The 12731-nt window shown below is 40.3% G+C and overlaps 2 protein-coding genes across 5 annotated transcripts; both read left to right on the forward strand.

The window, feature by feature from the left end:
• The first annotated feature begins 5135 nt into the window (after positions 1–5135).
• LOC133738183 (heparanase-like protein 3) lies at positions 5136–8530 on the forward strand. Of its 2 annotated transcripts, none has more exons than XM_062165645.1 (9): positions 5136–5718; positions 6164–6200; positions 6286–6469; positions 6613–6761; positions 6851–7084; positions 7184–7373; positions 7483–7608; positions 7702–7801; positions 8000–8530. In XM_062165645.1, exons 1-9 carry the CDS (start codon positions 5473–5475, stop codon positions 8345–8347), a joined length of 1614 nt encoding a protein of 537 aa, XP_062021629.1. In that variant the 5' UTR covers positions 5136–5472; the 3' UTR covers positions 8348–8530. The 2 variants fall into 2 exon arrangements, with proteins under 2 accessions (XP_062021629.1, XP_062021628.1); XM_062165644.1 differs by having other exon boundaries at positions 5143–5721.
• A 515-nt stretch (positions 8531–9045) lies between these two features.
• On the forward strand, positions 9046–12689 carry LOC133737723 (cysteine--tRNA ligase, chloroplastic/mitochondrial). Of its 3 annotated transcripts, none has more exons than XM_062165226.1 (9): positions 9046–9472; positions 9558–9621; positions 9801–9962; positions 10225–10395; positions 10502–10783; positions 10930–11055; positions 11410–11613; positions 11933–12034; positions 12246–12689. In XM_062165226.1, the coding sequence occupies exons 1-9, from the start codon at positions 9147–9149 to the stop codon at positions 12480–12482; spliced, it is 1674 nt and encodes a 557-aa protein (XP_062021210.1). In that variant the 5' UTR covers positions 9046–9146; the 3' UTR covers positions 12483–12689. The 3 variants fall into 3 exon arrangements, with proteins under 3 accessions (XP_062021210.1, XP_062021211.1, XP_062021212.1); XM_062165227.1 differs by having other exon boundaries at positions 9260–9472; positions 9554–9621; XM_062165228.1 differs by lacking the exon at positions 9046–9472 and having other exon boundaries at positions 9554–9621; positions 9768–9962.
• Positions 12690–12731: the final 42 nt, after the last annotated feature.

A 12731-nucleotide genomic window follows, 5' to 3' on the forward strand; every position in this document is an offset into this window, starting at 1 on the left:
TCATATCCAACATAAATGCCCATTCGTCGTTGTGGACCCATCTTAGTACGCTGTGGCGGCGTAATAGGCACATAAATGGCACACCCAAAAATGCGTAAGTGCGAGATATCAGGCTCGTACCCAGTCACTAGCTGTAACGCAGAGTAAGATTGGGTTGCAGTGGGTCGTAGACGAATTAGCGTCGCTGCATGCAATATTGCATATCCCCAAGCAGAAACAGGGAGATTGGTGCGCATAACCAATGTCCGTGCTATCATTTGTAGTCGTTTGATAGGGGCTTCTGCGAGACCATTTTGGGTATGAACATGGGGAACTGGATGCTCTACATCAATCCCTAGTGACATGCAATAGTCATCGAATGTTTTCGATGTAAACTCCCCAGCATTATCAAGTCGAATTGACTTAATAGGGTGGTCAAGGTAGTGAGCCCGTAGACGACTAATCTGGGCAAGGAGTTTAGCATAAGCAGCATTTCGAGTGGACAACAGCGCGACATGTGACCAGCGTGTCGACGCATCAACCAATACCATAAAGTATTTAAAGGGTCCGCATGATGGTTGAATTGGTCCACAGATATCCCCTTGGATTCTCTGTAAGAACAGAATGAGTATTTTGGGATCCTTTGCGTAGGACAGTCTCGGTCCTAATTTCCCGAATGAACAGGCTTTACAGAAAGAGCGAGGGGCCTTTGAAGCAACCAATGAGGATTTTGGTTGGGCCTGAGCGTCTGTAGCGCTATTAGAAGCAAAATGTGTGACTGCATCTCCCATCATGGCGTTGGAGCCATGGGAATTGCTGTTGATGGCATCATGGCCATTGGGAGGAACAACTATGGCGTCATGCTCATAGTTGGCGCCATTTATGGCATCATCACATTGGACTTGGGCGGCCCTATAGCGCCCCAAGACGGCTGCAGCGCCAGATGCTGCAATTGTTGCGGTCTTGCTAAGTCCATGAATCAATTTTCGATTCTTGCTTCTTCTCACTCTGAAGAATGGATGTCCGTGTGAAGTCTTTAGTATACGGAACATCATATCACGACCAGGATGTCCTAGTCGGTCATGCCAAAGCCAGTATGTGTCGGAATCCAAGAGATCATCTCTTATGACATTATTGGATTCAATAGGTCGAATTGTAGTGACATAAAGTCCACTAGATTGACACATAAGCTTCTCTAAGATGCGCTTTCTTCCGCAATCATTAGAGGTAATGCAAAGGAATTCTATTCCGTTCTCACTATGCGTTTCCGCATGGAATCCGTTGGCTCTAATATCTTTAAAGCTCAATAAGGTTCGGTTTGCCTTAGGAGCGTAGAGAGCTTCAGTGACTTTAATCAAGGTGCCATTGGGCAAAAGGAATTGGGTCATTCCATGTCCTTGAACTAAACCTGATGGCCCAGCCATCGTAGTCATAGATGAATATGTAGGCAACATCTCCAAGAATAATTGCCTATGTCGTAGAATGGTGTGCGTAGTCGCACTATCCGCAAGACATTGAAGTTCATCCATTCCTAAAAGAAAAGCTCGTAATTAAAAAGGAGTCATAAAGAAAAGAACTCAACTTTTATTAATAAGCCAAACGGAATTACATCATCGTTTCTTTAACCAAAGAAAATCTAATCCAATAAACTAGCTAATGCAAAACAATGGTAGTCGTCTAACTCCTTTCGGTAATTCCAATGCAAATGTGACCAGGTGAGTAGAGAGATGTCGGTGGAGCAAGGTTCGCTTAAGTACCACTTATCTCAAAACCTTCCTAGACATCACACTTACATTGAGTACGCCTACTTTGAAGAAAGACTAATATCATTGGCATCTACTACAAAAGTAATATGGCAATTGCCTACATCTCTTGGAAAATAAAAAGACTTAATCAAAATCGCCAGTTTCTGGGTCTTGATCCTTGTAGTCTTCCACCCTTAGATCGAGATCTCCATCTTGATCTTCTTGTTCCATGTAATTTGCTCCCTTGCTTCACAATACATCTTGTATGCGTTTGCAACATTTTGGGATGCTTTACACGCCCTTGCCCAATGTCCTGGCAGTCCACATCTGAGACAAGCATCTTTACGGTCAGATTCCCTTGATCGAGGCACTTTAGGAGCGCTTTGAGGACGGTTATATCCTTTGGTGGCGTCACCACCATAACCGGAGGCTTGGCCTCTCTCTCTCTTCACACATTACCTCCACGGTTCCGTGCACGCCTATCTTGGCGGTTTCCTTCCTCTTTAGGGCGAGAATATGGACCAGAACGTCCAGAATTATCCCTATTCTTAGGGTTTCGCTCCTTGCGTCCTCCCTTGGAGGCGCGACTATAATTAGACTCCGGAATTGACTTGGTTCCCACCGGTCTAGAGTTATAGTTCTTCACAAGTATGTTGTCGTGCTTTTCAGCTACGTTCATGGCACCAATTAGCTCATGAAATCTTGTGATGCGTCTAGCATTGACATCAATCCGATAGTTTTTGGCTATCATCAATGCAGAGATGGGGAAGGTGGAGAGAGTTTTCTCGATCAACATCGTATCAGTGATTTTTTGTCCACAGAATTCCGTCAAAGATTTGATACGAAAGGCTTCCAAATTGTAGTCAAGTACAGACTTGAAATCACAGAAGCGGAGGCTAGACCATCTCACTTCTAAGTCTGGAAGCAGGGAATCACGGACGTTGCCAAAACGCTGCTCGAGTTCTACCCATAGCTTTCTTGGGTCTTCCTCATTGAGGTACACATTTTGTAGCGCGTCATTCATGTGCCTTGTCATGAGAATGATGGTTTTTGCTTCATTAGCCTCTCTCGTAGCTCTATTTGCTTCAAAAGCAGCAGCTTGTTGAGGAGTAAACACGTCCTGACTTGGCTCTTGGATCGTACTCAAGATCCCATCAGCCTTAAGATGCTGGCGCACATCACGGACCCACTTGTGGTATCCTGCGCCTGTTGTCTCTAGTGGAGCGAAGCTCAACTTGTTCAGGTTACTCATCTGAAAAACAACAAGAAAATAGGGTTAGTTTCGGAGCGAAGAAGGCTACCACGAATAACTATAAAATTTCTGAGCGTAGTCGCTTCCAAGAAATTAGGGATTTTCTGAGCGTAGTCGCTTCTAAGAAAATCCGATTCCAAGAGGGGTTTTGGATTAGATCGAAACAACGATGTATGTGGTCGATCGTTTTCTTCTCAACAAACTTTAAGTTTGGAGGACTCTACAAGCTCCAAGCTTGGAGTGAGCACGAATTCCCACAGTTCGGCTTTTGGTCTCCCCTATTAAGAAGAAAGGGGGGTAGAAGAAGGGATGTTGGAAGTCCCCGAGAAAAAGAAGAGAAAAGTAATGAAAACTTCAAAAAAACGGGAACTTTTAGAAAAGTTTACCTTGAAAAGTTGTCGGAAATCTTGACCGGAAAGTTGGCCAGAAAATGTCGCCGGAAAAGTGGCGGGAAAAAGGTTGACTGGCGTTGACCGGTCGTTGACCGGAGGTGCTGACATGCCAGGCTGACGTCAGTGGGCTACTTTTCTGGGTCGGGCCTTCTCCTTCTGGTACTGGGCTGATCTGCTTCCTTCTGGGCTTAGGGCGGCTTCTGACTCTGGGCTCGGCTTCACAGGGCTTAAGGAAATGGCTGGAGATGCAGACGGCGGTTCAAGGGTGCAGCTGATTCAGGCGGGCGGTTCGGGCGTTTCTAGGCCGGTTCCGGTGATGATTCGTCCGGTTCCCGGAATCTGGGGAGGAGATACAGCTTGTGACAAAAGGTGGCAGTGAGGATTGGACGAATAGATGGCGAACCAAGCAGAAGATTTTCGGATTCTTCTTGGAGGCCGGTTTGGTCACTTCCGGTGGCCGGTTCAGGTTGATTCCGGCCGGTTCTGGGGGCAGCGCCGCCGGTTCTGGACTCTTGGAGAAGAAAGCTTTAAGGTGGGTGGCAGTGGTTCCTGGGATTTGAAGGCTACGAATTTAGGGTTTCAGGGTTAGGGCTTTGTGCTGATAACGTGTTGTAGAGAAAGTGAAATTGAGAGAAATTTTCTGTGTGTTCTCATTGATAAAGGATTACAATGCATAGAATCTCAATCATACAAGGAAAGTAATCTTACATTGAATAGGAATCTAGATCCTTCTAATTTAACCCTATTACCACTAGGTCAAGTAACCTAGAGTTTGGGATAAACACAAATTAGGGTTTACTTGAACAGATAGTTCGTAAAACTTCAATAAAATATTGAAACAAAAGGAAGAGTATCACCGAATGTTGAATTAAATAACCAAAATACTTCTCAGAACAATACACTAAGGTAAGCAAAATATTAATCTGTTATATAAAAAAATAGTGTTATATAATTCTAAAAACGGACCGGATTATTAAGGGATCGGATTGACGAATCCGGATCATTACCAGATCAACAAATCAAATTTTTAATTCAAATATGTCCAATAACCACGAATTCGAATCAAAATATGGTCTATTTATTGTTAGGTATACTTTTATAGAAGGACATATTTATTTGATAAACACCCAATTAATTAAGTTTTGCCCACATTCTTTCCGTAAGACTTATACTACTTTTGTGTGTGAATTTTTGTTACTTGAAAACGTTTTCGGACACAATCATAGTCACTCCAACAGTCGTAAAATCGTGACGCAATGTCCAATTTTTGCAACAGAGGTGTTGCCAGTCATTATCATGGTTCATGGCCAGGGTGGTGACACTAACCAGGACCAGAGAGAGGTGCTCGTGCGTTGTTGTGTTTCCCACCAAGCATGTCAAAACATATCAAAGTCATAGTTATCCTACTAATGATGTTGAAGTGTTTGAATTAAAATTTCCTACTTACAAGATAAGGCTCCCCCAGATTCCACCTATAAGATTCCAGGACCTTCCATTGAAACCTGCCTTGGTTAGTTGGTTGATCTCAATCAGATCAGAAAGGTATATATGTATATATCATCTAGGTGCCTTCTATTGCTATTTTACAAAGTAAAGAAAAAGTGTTTGACGAAATGCTTATAAAAATGAAAACAATAAACTTGAACTTTCCTGCTCTACGTGCCCAGTTGAAAATCCTAGATCCATCACTGAATTTCATGGTCCAAAACATAATGGTGTTGTAGGCCGTTACAAACAGGGTTTGAAAGTCAAAATGCTACGTTTGTTTTGCAGTGAGTCTCGAAATGGCTCTTCTGAGACTATCAAAATAACGTATTTGCTAGTGGGTCGGCGGAGGATGGATAAGAGCTGCACTAGACTGCACTTTTAGTTTAGCTTACATCATAGGTGTATATGCATGCTCCACACTAGTTAATGAGTCACATCACCAAAACCCAAGTCAATCACGTACCCACTCACTAGCTTCTTCCCCAGTTGTAGTCTCTCATCGAAAAGACCAATGTGAACCGTAGCATTAAAGCCAAGCCTGCCGCACTTCCATGGCAGTTAGCTAGCTCGTATACCTATATAGAAACAGAGACTACTGGCCTACTGCACAGGTTGAATGTGTGAAATAATGCGTGCTCTGGTTCTTCTCTTCTTCGTTTGCTTCTGGCTGTACGATGTCACTCACAAACACAACTCGATCTCTGTGGCTTCACAGAGCACGGAGGAAGACACTGTCTTTGTCAATGGAACAGCTGCAATCGGAAGCATAGACGATGACTTTGTTTGTGCTACAATGGATTGGTGGCCGCCGGAGAAATGCGACTATGGAACTTGTAGCTGGGGCAATGCTTCTCTTCTTAATGTAGTAAGTCATAACCCTCCTAATACTTTTTCCATGCCAAATAGTCCATACTTACATACATGTCTCCTTTTTCTCTTTCTGGGTCCATGTATATCAGTGAACAAATTTCACACCTTTTAAGTGCAGGGGTGTGTCTTTTGCAATATCCATATCTTGATTTTGTGTTGTTGCTCAACTTTGTAATTAAAAAGTGAAACCACTCGATTCTTGTAGAGGGTTGTTCTTGGTTTGATACTAGAGGTTGAAAATTATGATCTCAATAGTTTACTGGTGACATAATATTTGTCAACTAGTATGGTTGACCTATTCCTAAGATGCTCTTCTCCTTTGTCCAAAAAAAAAAAAAAGAGAATGAATATGAAACTTGCAGTAACTTCTACGAATTTGCATTATTTGATTGATATTCTAATTCTGATGTGTATTTTCTTGTTTTCTCTTATGGCAGGACCTTGGCAACGATATACTTTTGAATGCAATAAAAGGTAAAGGAGTCTCATCTGCCATAAATTAATTCTAGTTTGCAAATATAATGCTGTAGATAGAACTCACCTCTTTATTTTATTGTAGCATTTTCACCCTTGAAATTTAGGCTGGGCGGCACCTTACAAGACAAAGTCATATACCAGACAGAAGACAGTCCAAAACATCATACTTCATTTGTCAAAGATAGTTCACAGTTGTTTGGCTTCTCTGATGGTTACTTACCTATGCCTAGATGGGATGAACTGAACATTTTGTTCAAGAATGCTGGGTAAAGTATCTACTTAAATACCTTAAAATAGTTTGACAGTGAATTGTGCATCTTATTCGAATCAATTTATTCCTATCTGATCTTCGATTCTCTCATTAACTAGATAAAATTTTCTGAATGTGAAGTTGTTATTTTTAAAACAGGGCTGTTGTTATATTTGGACTAAATGCACTGCAAGGCAGGACCATAGATTCCCATGGTGCTGCTGTGGGTGATTGGAATGCGAGTAATGCTGAATCTTTTATAAGATATACAGTCAACAAAGGATACACAATTCATGGTTGGGAGCTAGGTAACTCTTCTATACCATACTTTTTGGTAGATATGTTGAAAGCCATATATTCTTGGAAAGCTGTTAAGAAATTTGATCTTGATGCTCAGGAAATGAACTATGTGGGAGTGGAGTTGGAACAAGAGTCACAGCAGACCAATACGCTTCGGACATAAACTCTCTCCATAACAAGGTGCAAGATATTTATTCAGGTTCTGAATTAGCTAAGCCACTAGTCTTGGCACCAGGAGGGTTCTTTGATTCCAGTTGGTTCTCAGATTTTGTTGATAAAGCACCTCAGTCTGTTCAAGTACTCACACACCACATATACAACCTTGGTCCAGGTATATATATATATAAGCACTTTACTTCCAATTAATTTTTGGCTATTGAACTTATTAAATGACACTTGCCTGTTTCCCTTTTTGATCATATGATTTAAGGTAGTGCCCCGGATCTTGTTGACAAGATCCTCGATCCATCTGTTCTTGATGGTATTTCCAAAACCTTCAGTGACCTACAAATGCTACTTAAGAATTCAAAAACTTCAGCAGTGGCATGGGTTGGTGAATCAGGAGGTGCTTACAACAGTGGTCACAATCTTGTTACAAATGCATTTGTATTCAGTTTCTGGTAACTAAGTTGCATCTCAACTTTTTCTTCTACTTGATCTGCTACTATAGTTTCTAAACATTTTGATGAATTACGAAAAATTTATGCGTGTGTTCCACTAACCACACAGGTACCTGGACCAGCTTGGGATGGCAGCATCTTATGATACGAAAACATATTGCAGACAAACACTCATTGGTGGAAATTATGGCCTCCTTGACATCCAAACCTTTCAACCAAATCCTGATTATTACAGGTTAGTACATATCATGAAGACCAACACTAGTCTTCTTGATCTACATTCCAAAGAAGAAACCAGACCGATTTGACAAATGTATTGCCTTTGCAGCGCTCTTCTTTGGCATCGTCTAATGGGAAACAATGTCCTGTCAACAAGCTTTTCCGGGACAAAGAAACTGCGCACTTACTCTCATTGTTCCAAGAAAACAGTAAGTAAAAGAATTGCACAAAAACTCACTTGTAATGAAGGAAAATGTTATTTTGGTATATGTTCGGGATGTTATGTTGCTAAACTATCAATAATTGAATATATATACTCTTGTTTGAGATCTCATCTAGCAACATAACATTCGAGGGGCAATAAAGTATAAAGATAATCAATCAACTTTCTTCTCTGATCAATGCAGCAAGGAATCACAGTGCTGCTCATCAACTTAGACGGTAACACTACAGTTCAAGTAGATGTTTCAACTGAAAATGGTGGCAGCCGCAGTACTTTGAATTTGGAACAAGGCCTCAAGGATTCTAAAACAACCAAGAACGATGTAAGAGAAGAATACCACCTAACAGCTAAAGATGGGGACTTGCACAGCCGAGTTATGCTTCTAAATGGGAAAGAACTAACCGTAGATTCAGCAGGAAAAATCCCAAGTTTGGAGCCAGTGATAGTAGGGATGTCAGATCCCACCTCTGTGGCACCTTTCTCTATTGTATTTGTTCACATTCCCAACATAACTGTACCTGCTTGTAAATAGATAGAGCTAGTTCTTCTTTGTGACCCAAGACTTGTAAGATTAACAAGATATTACAAGTCTCACAATTTACAAGAAAAGGAAAAACTCTTAATTTACAAGAACTTTCTTTTCTTTCATTAGCCTTTGAGCCACAAGAATGAAATGTGGCGGCTTAAAAGGAATGAATGAATGATGATTTTATCATTGATGGATCCCAGCAGAAACAACTGTTCTTGTTGAAAGCAAAGCTCTTTGTGACCAAGCTAACTCAGTTTTCTTCTTCTTTTATTTTTTTTAAAGAAAAATATATAGGAGCTTAATAGGTTGCTAAAATGGACAAGTTGTTTGTAGATTGCCAAATCGTACATGTCAATATATAGATTGTCAAAATTAGAACTACGGAGATTGATAATTTTAATGTGAATTTAAAACTTTTTCGATTCAAAAAATTCAAAGTATCAAATGGACTAAAATTGCCTCGAGAGGCTCCGACATCACCACGTGGAAACTAATCCTAAAAATTTTTTACCACCAAAAATAAATTTTGAAAATCTTGACCATTTTGCCTATATTTCACCAAAATTGTGGATTATAACACACGAAATTAATAAGTTTCTCACAAAAAAATTACCCGTTCGTAGGACTAGGACATAAGCATGTGAACTTATTACATGAGGCCCAATTTTTATGTACGATTTTTAAAAGATAAAAATACAGAGAGATTCAATTCATATTGGCTCCCAATGGACCAAACCCGAGCCCGAGAGTAGTTTCATAAACCGCACTATCCGAGAAGCTCAGGGAACGTAGGAGAGCAAACATGGGCACTCTGCTCAAGTACTACAGACCCTTCTTCTCAACTCGGACGCTTCAACTCGGAACGCACCGTTTCAACAACCCCAAAAGGAGAATCCGTTGCCTGAGTACTTCTTCAAGCCACTCCCAGCCGTCGATTGATGTCGCCACCAAATCGGAGAGTCCAGCGTCGTCGGAGCTCTGGCTCCACAACACAATGAGCAGGAAGAAGGAGCTCTTTAAGCCCAAAATTGAAGGCAAAGTGGGCATGTATGTCTGTGGAGTCACAGCTTACGATCTTAGCCATATTGGCCACGCTCGCGTCTACGTCACTTTCGATGTTCTCTACAGGTCCATCTTCTTCCTCTCACCTTTATTTGTTTGAATTCGAATTCTTTTGCTGATTTGAGGCTCTTTGGTTTTGAGAAATAGGCAGATATCTTAGGCATTTGGGCTATCAGGTCACTTATGTTCGAAATTTCACCGACGTTGATGACAAAGTGAGTTTCTTTATGATAGGCTTGTGCTTTTCGATAGTTAGATGCACATTGTTCTACTGTTTTCGGTTTCGTGGTTACGAAAAGTTGTGAATTTGGTTGAAAATGTACGTGAGTTAGGAAAATTACTATCCACATTGGTATTACAGGATTGCTGAGTCTACACTTTTCGAATTCTGTAGATAATTGCTAGAGCAAATGAATTGGGAGAGGATCCAATCAGTTTGAGTAGGCGTTACTGTGAGGAGTTCAATCGAGATATGGAGTATCTTCATTGCCTGCCTCCTTCTGTGGAACCGCGAGTGTCCGATCACATGCCACAGATCATTGATATGATTAAGCAGGTATTTTCCACTCAAGCTTTTAGCACCTCGTGTTCTTTCAGAAAGGGCGCACTGTTATAAGGGTTCTGCTTTGCCTTTAGTGTGAGTCTTGAGGATTAAACTTGGAAGTGCTTATGATGTTTATATATTTATTATTTAGACACATCATTGATGAATCTGTTATCACGCTTCACATATGTCATCTGTGTAGCTAGACCTTAGGATGTTTTCCTCGGATGCGCAATGTATCAGGTACTGATTTTTTGGTGTGCTTTATGGGCAGATTATTGAAAATGGACATGCCTATGGAGTTGATGGGGATGTCTATTTCAGTGTTGACAAGTTCCCAGATTATGGACGTCTATCTGGGCGAAAATTAGAAGATAATCGAGCCGGTGAGCGAGTCACTGTTGATTCAAGGAAGAAAAATCCTGCTGATTTTGCTTTATGGAAGGTAGTGTCTTGAACTCAAGTAACTGATGGTAGCTATTGGTTATGCTCTCTTGTTTTTGTTAATTAATTCAACTGCAGAAGTTTAATGAAATCTTTTAATGTTACAGTCTGCAAAGGAAGGTGAACCCTTCTGGGACAGTCCATGGGGCCCTGGAAGACCTGGTTGGCATATCGAGTGCAGTGCCATGAGTGCTGCGTATTTGGGTTACTCTTTTGACATACATGGTGGAGGGATGGACCTTGTGTTTCCCCACCATGAGAATGAAATTGCTCAGAGTTGTGCTGCATGTAAACAAAGTGATATAAGCTACTGGATACACAATGGTTTTGTCACTATAGACTCCGAGAAAATGTCGAAATCCCTAGGGAACTTCTTTACAATTCGGCAGGTAAAAGGATACCATACTTTTTAGAGTGGTCACAATTTTTTTCTTCTAAATTCTTGGGAACCATCTTTCTTATGGTTGAGTATCTAGCTTTAGAGTCAAATTCTTGTCTGATTTAATACGTATGTTATAAATATTTGATATTTCAGGTTATAGACCTATACCATCCATTGGCTTTGCGACTTTTCTTATTAGGGACCCATTATCAGTCTCCAATCAACTACTCTGATGTGCAGCTTGAAAGCACTTCAGAGCGGATCTTCTACATATTTCAGGTATAACATCCTACTTCTCATGTACTCAGCCAATGCCAAACACATACATGGAACCACAGCGAAGGTGCATGTGTATAAAATACAGAGTGACAACCCGAAATATGTGTATCACATATATTAGTGTATTTTTTTTTTTTTGGTCCAATCTGCTGTTGTTCTTCAGAGCAATTTATATTCTTTACTCATTAATGGAAGATGGGATTGAATATTTCTGAATAGTTTGTTTTATGCAAGCACGATTTCACAATATGTTGAGAATTAATACCCAGAAGGGATCTTTTTAAATTGTTTATGTACTTAATATGTTCCCAATGTGTAGTATCTGTGCTAATCAAAATTAATCTTTGGTTTCAGACTTTATATGATTGTGAAAGTGTCGTAAGCCAGCATGATGTGCCAACCCTGAAGGATACCATTCCTCCTGAAATAGTGGAAAGCATCAATAAGTTCTACAATGTTTTTGTAACATCAATGTCGGATGATCTTCACAGTTCTGTTGTTTTTGGTGCATTATCAGACCCATTAAAAACTATGAATGATCTGCTACACACTCGCAAGGTATGGTGAAGTGTTCATTAATTTTAACCTTGAGATTATAATTAATAAAATGTAGGCAAGCATGTAGAAACTCTTTATCCTAAGGGTGTGATGTAGCTTTTATTTTGATTTGCAAATAATGTACGGTTAGTTTTGTATATCAAAGGAGGAGGGTTCGATGCATATACTGTCAGGATAGAATGAAATTGTGAGTCAGTTTGTTCAATCTTCTGTACAACTCATGTCCTTATTTCTCATTAATGATATAATCTGTACCCTAGCTTTTATAATCATTTCTTCAAATTGTGTTGATCTCTGCATCCTTTGTAAATACATACAGGGCAAGAAGCAAGCATTGAGGATAGAGTCTCTTGCAGCTTTGGAAAAGATTACCAGGAATGTTTTAAGCATTTTGGGATTACTGCCTGCAAGTTACGCCGAGGTACAGAAGTTGGTCTGAGGAGACTACTCTCCACTGCATTATATAAACATGATATTTCTTTGCGTTTTACAAGAAACTTGCATTACCACATCTTGCATTATTCGATTCCTGAACTCCTAATGCCTCTATTAGCTTCCTGGGTTTATTGTAGAACTTTCTCATCTCTGGTCAGTGTTTGTTGTATAACCTGACAAACATTTTTATGCTACAGATTCTGCAGCAGCTGAGAGAAAAAGCCTTGAAGCGTGCAAAATTAACAGAAGATCAAGTATTGCAGAAAATCGAGGAAAGAACTGCAGCAAGGAAGAACAAAGAGTACGAAAAATCAGATACAATTCGAAAAAATTTAGCTGCTGTGGGAATCACTCTTATGGACAACCCAGATGGGACAACATGGAGACCAGCTGTACCTCTTGCAATTCAAGAGCAGCAGGTGGCATCTCCTTGATTGGCTTCTGGTCAACATATGGTACGGATTAGGTTTACTCTCTCTTCAGAAATGATTCAAAAAAATAGGATTTGTGAATTCATGTTCAGTTGTAATAGCCATGAGAAGAAATTTTTTTAGCATTTGATGAAGTTTTGGCGGCCATTTGTAATTCCCAATTCAATGCTGTCAATAAATTTTGCCATTAACCGTTGTCTTTAAGTTCAATGCTGCGCATTCTCAAAAAAAAATATCAATGCTGTGAGTTTC

This window comes from Rosa rugosa, chromosome 3, assembly GCF_958449725.1.
Source record: "Rosa rugosa chromosome 3, drRosRugo1.1, whole genome shotgun sequence".
NCBI classification, from domain to species: Eukaryota; Viridiplantae; Streptophyta; class Magnoliopsida; order Rosales; family Rosaceae; genus Rosa; species Rosa rugosa.

Excerpts from the sequence above, each read along its gene's own strand:
- LOC133737723 (XM_062165226.1), top strand. The coding sequence starts at position 9,147 with ATGGGCACTCTGCTCAAGTACTACAGACCCTTCTTCTCAACTCGGACG. Across the intron at positions 9,963-10,224 it reads TCATTGATATGATTAAGCAG|ATTATTGAAAATGGACATGC; the intron begins GTATTTTCCACT and ends CTTTATGGGCAG. Across the intron at positions 10,784-10,929 it reads ACTTCTTTACAATTCGGCAG|GTTATAGACCTATACCATCC; the intron begins GTAAAAGGATAC and ends TTGATATTTCAG.
- LOC133738183 (XM_062165644.1), top strand. The coding sequence starts at position 5,473 with ATGTGTGAAATAATGCGTGCTCTGGTTCTTCTCTTCTTCGTTTGCTTC. Across the intron at positions 5,722-6,163 it reads ATGCTTCTCTTCTTAATGTA|GACCTTGGCAACGATATACT; the intron begins GTAAGTCATAAC and ends CTCTTATGGCAG. Across the intron at positions 7,802-7,999 it reads CTCATTGTTCCAAGAAAACA|CAAGGAATCACAGTGCTGCT; the intron begins GTAAGTAAAAGA and ends TGATCAATGCAG.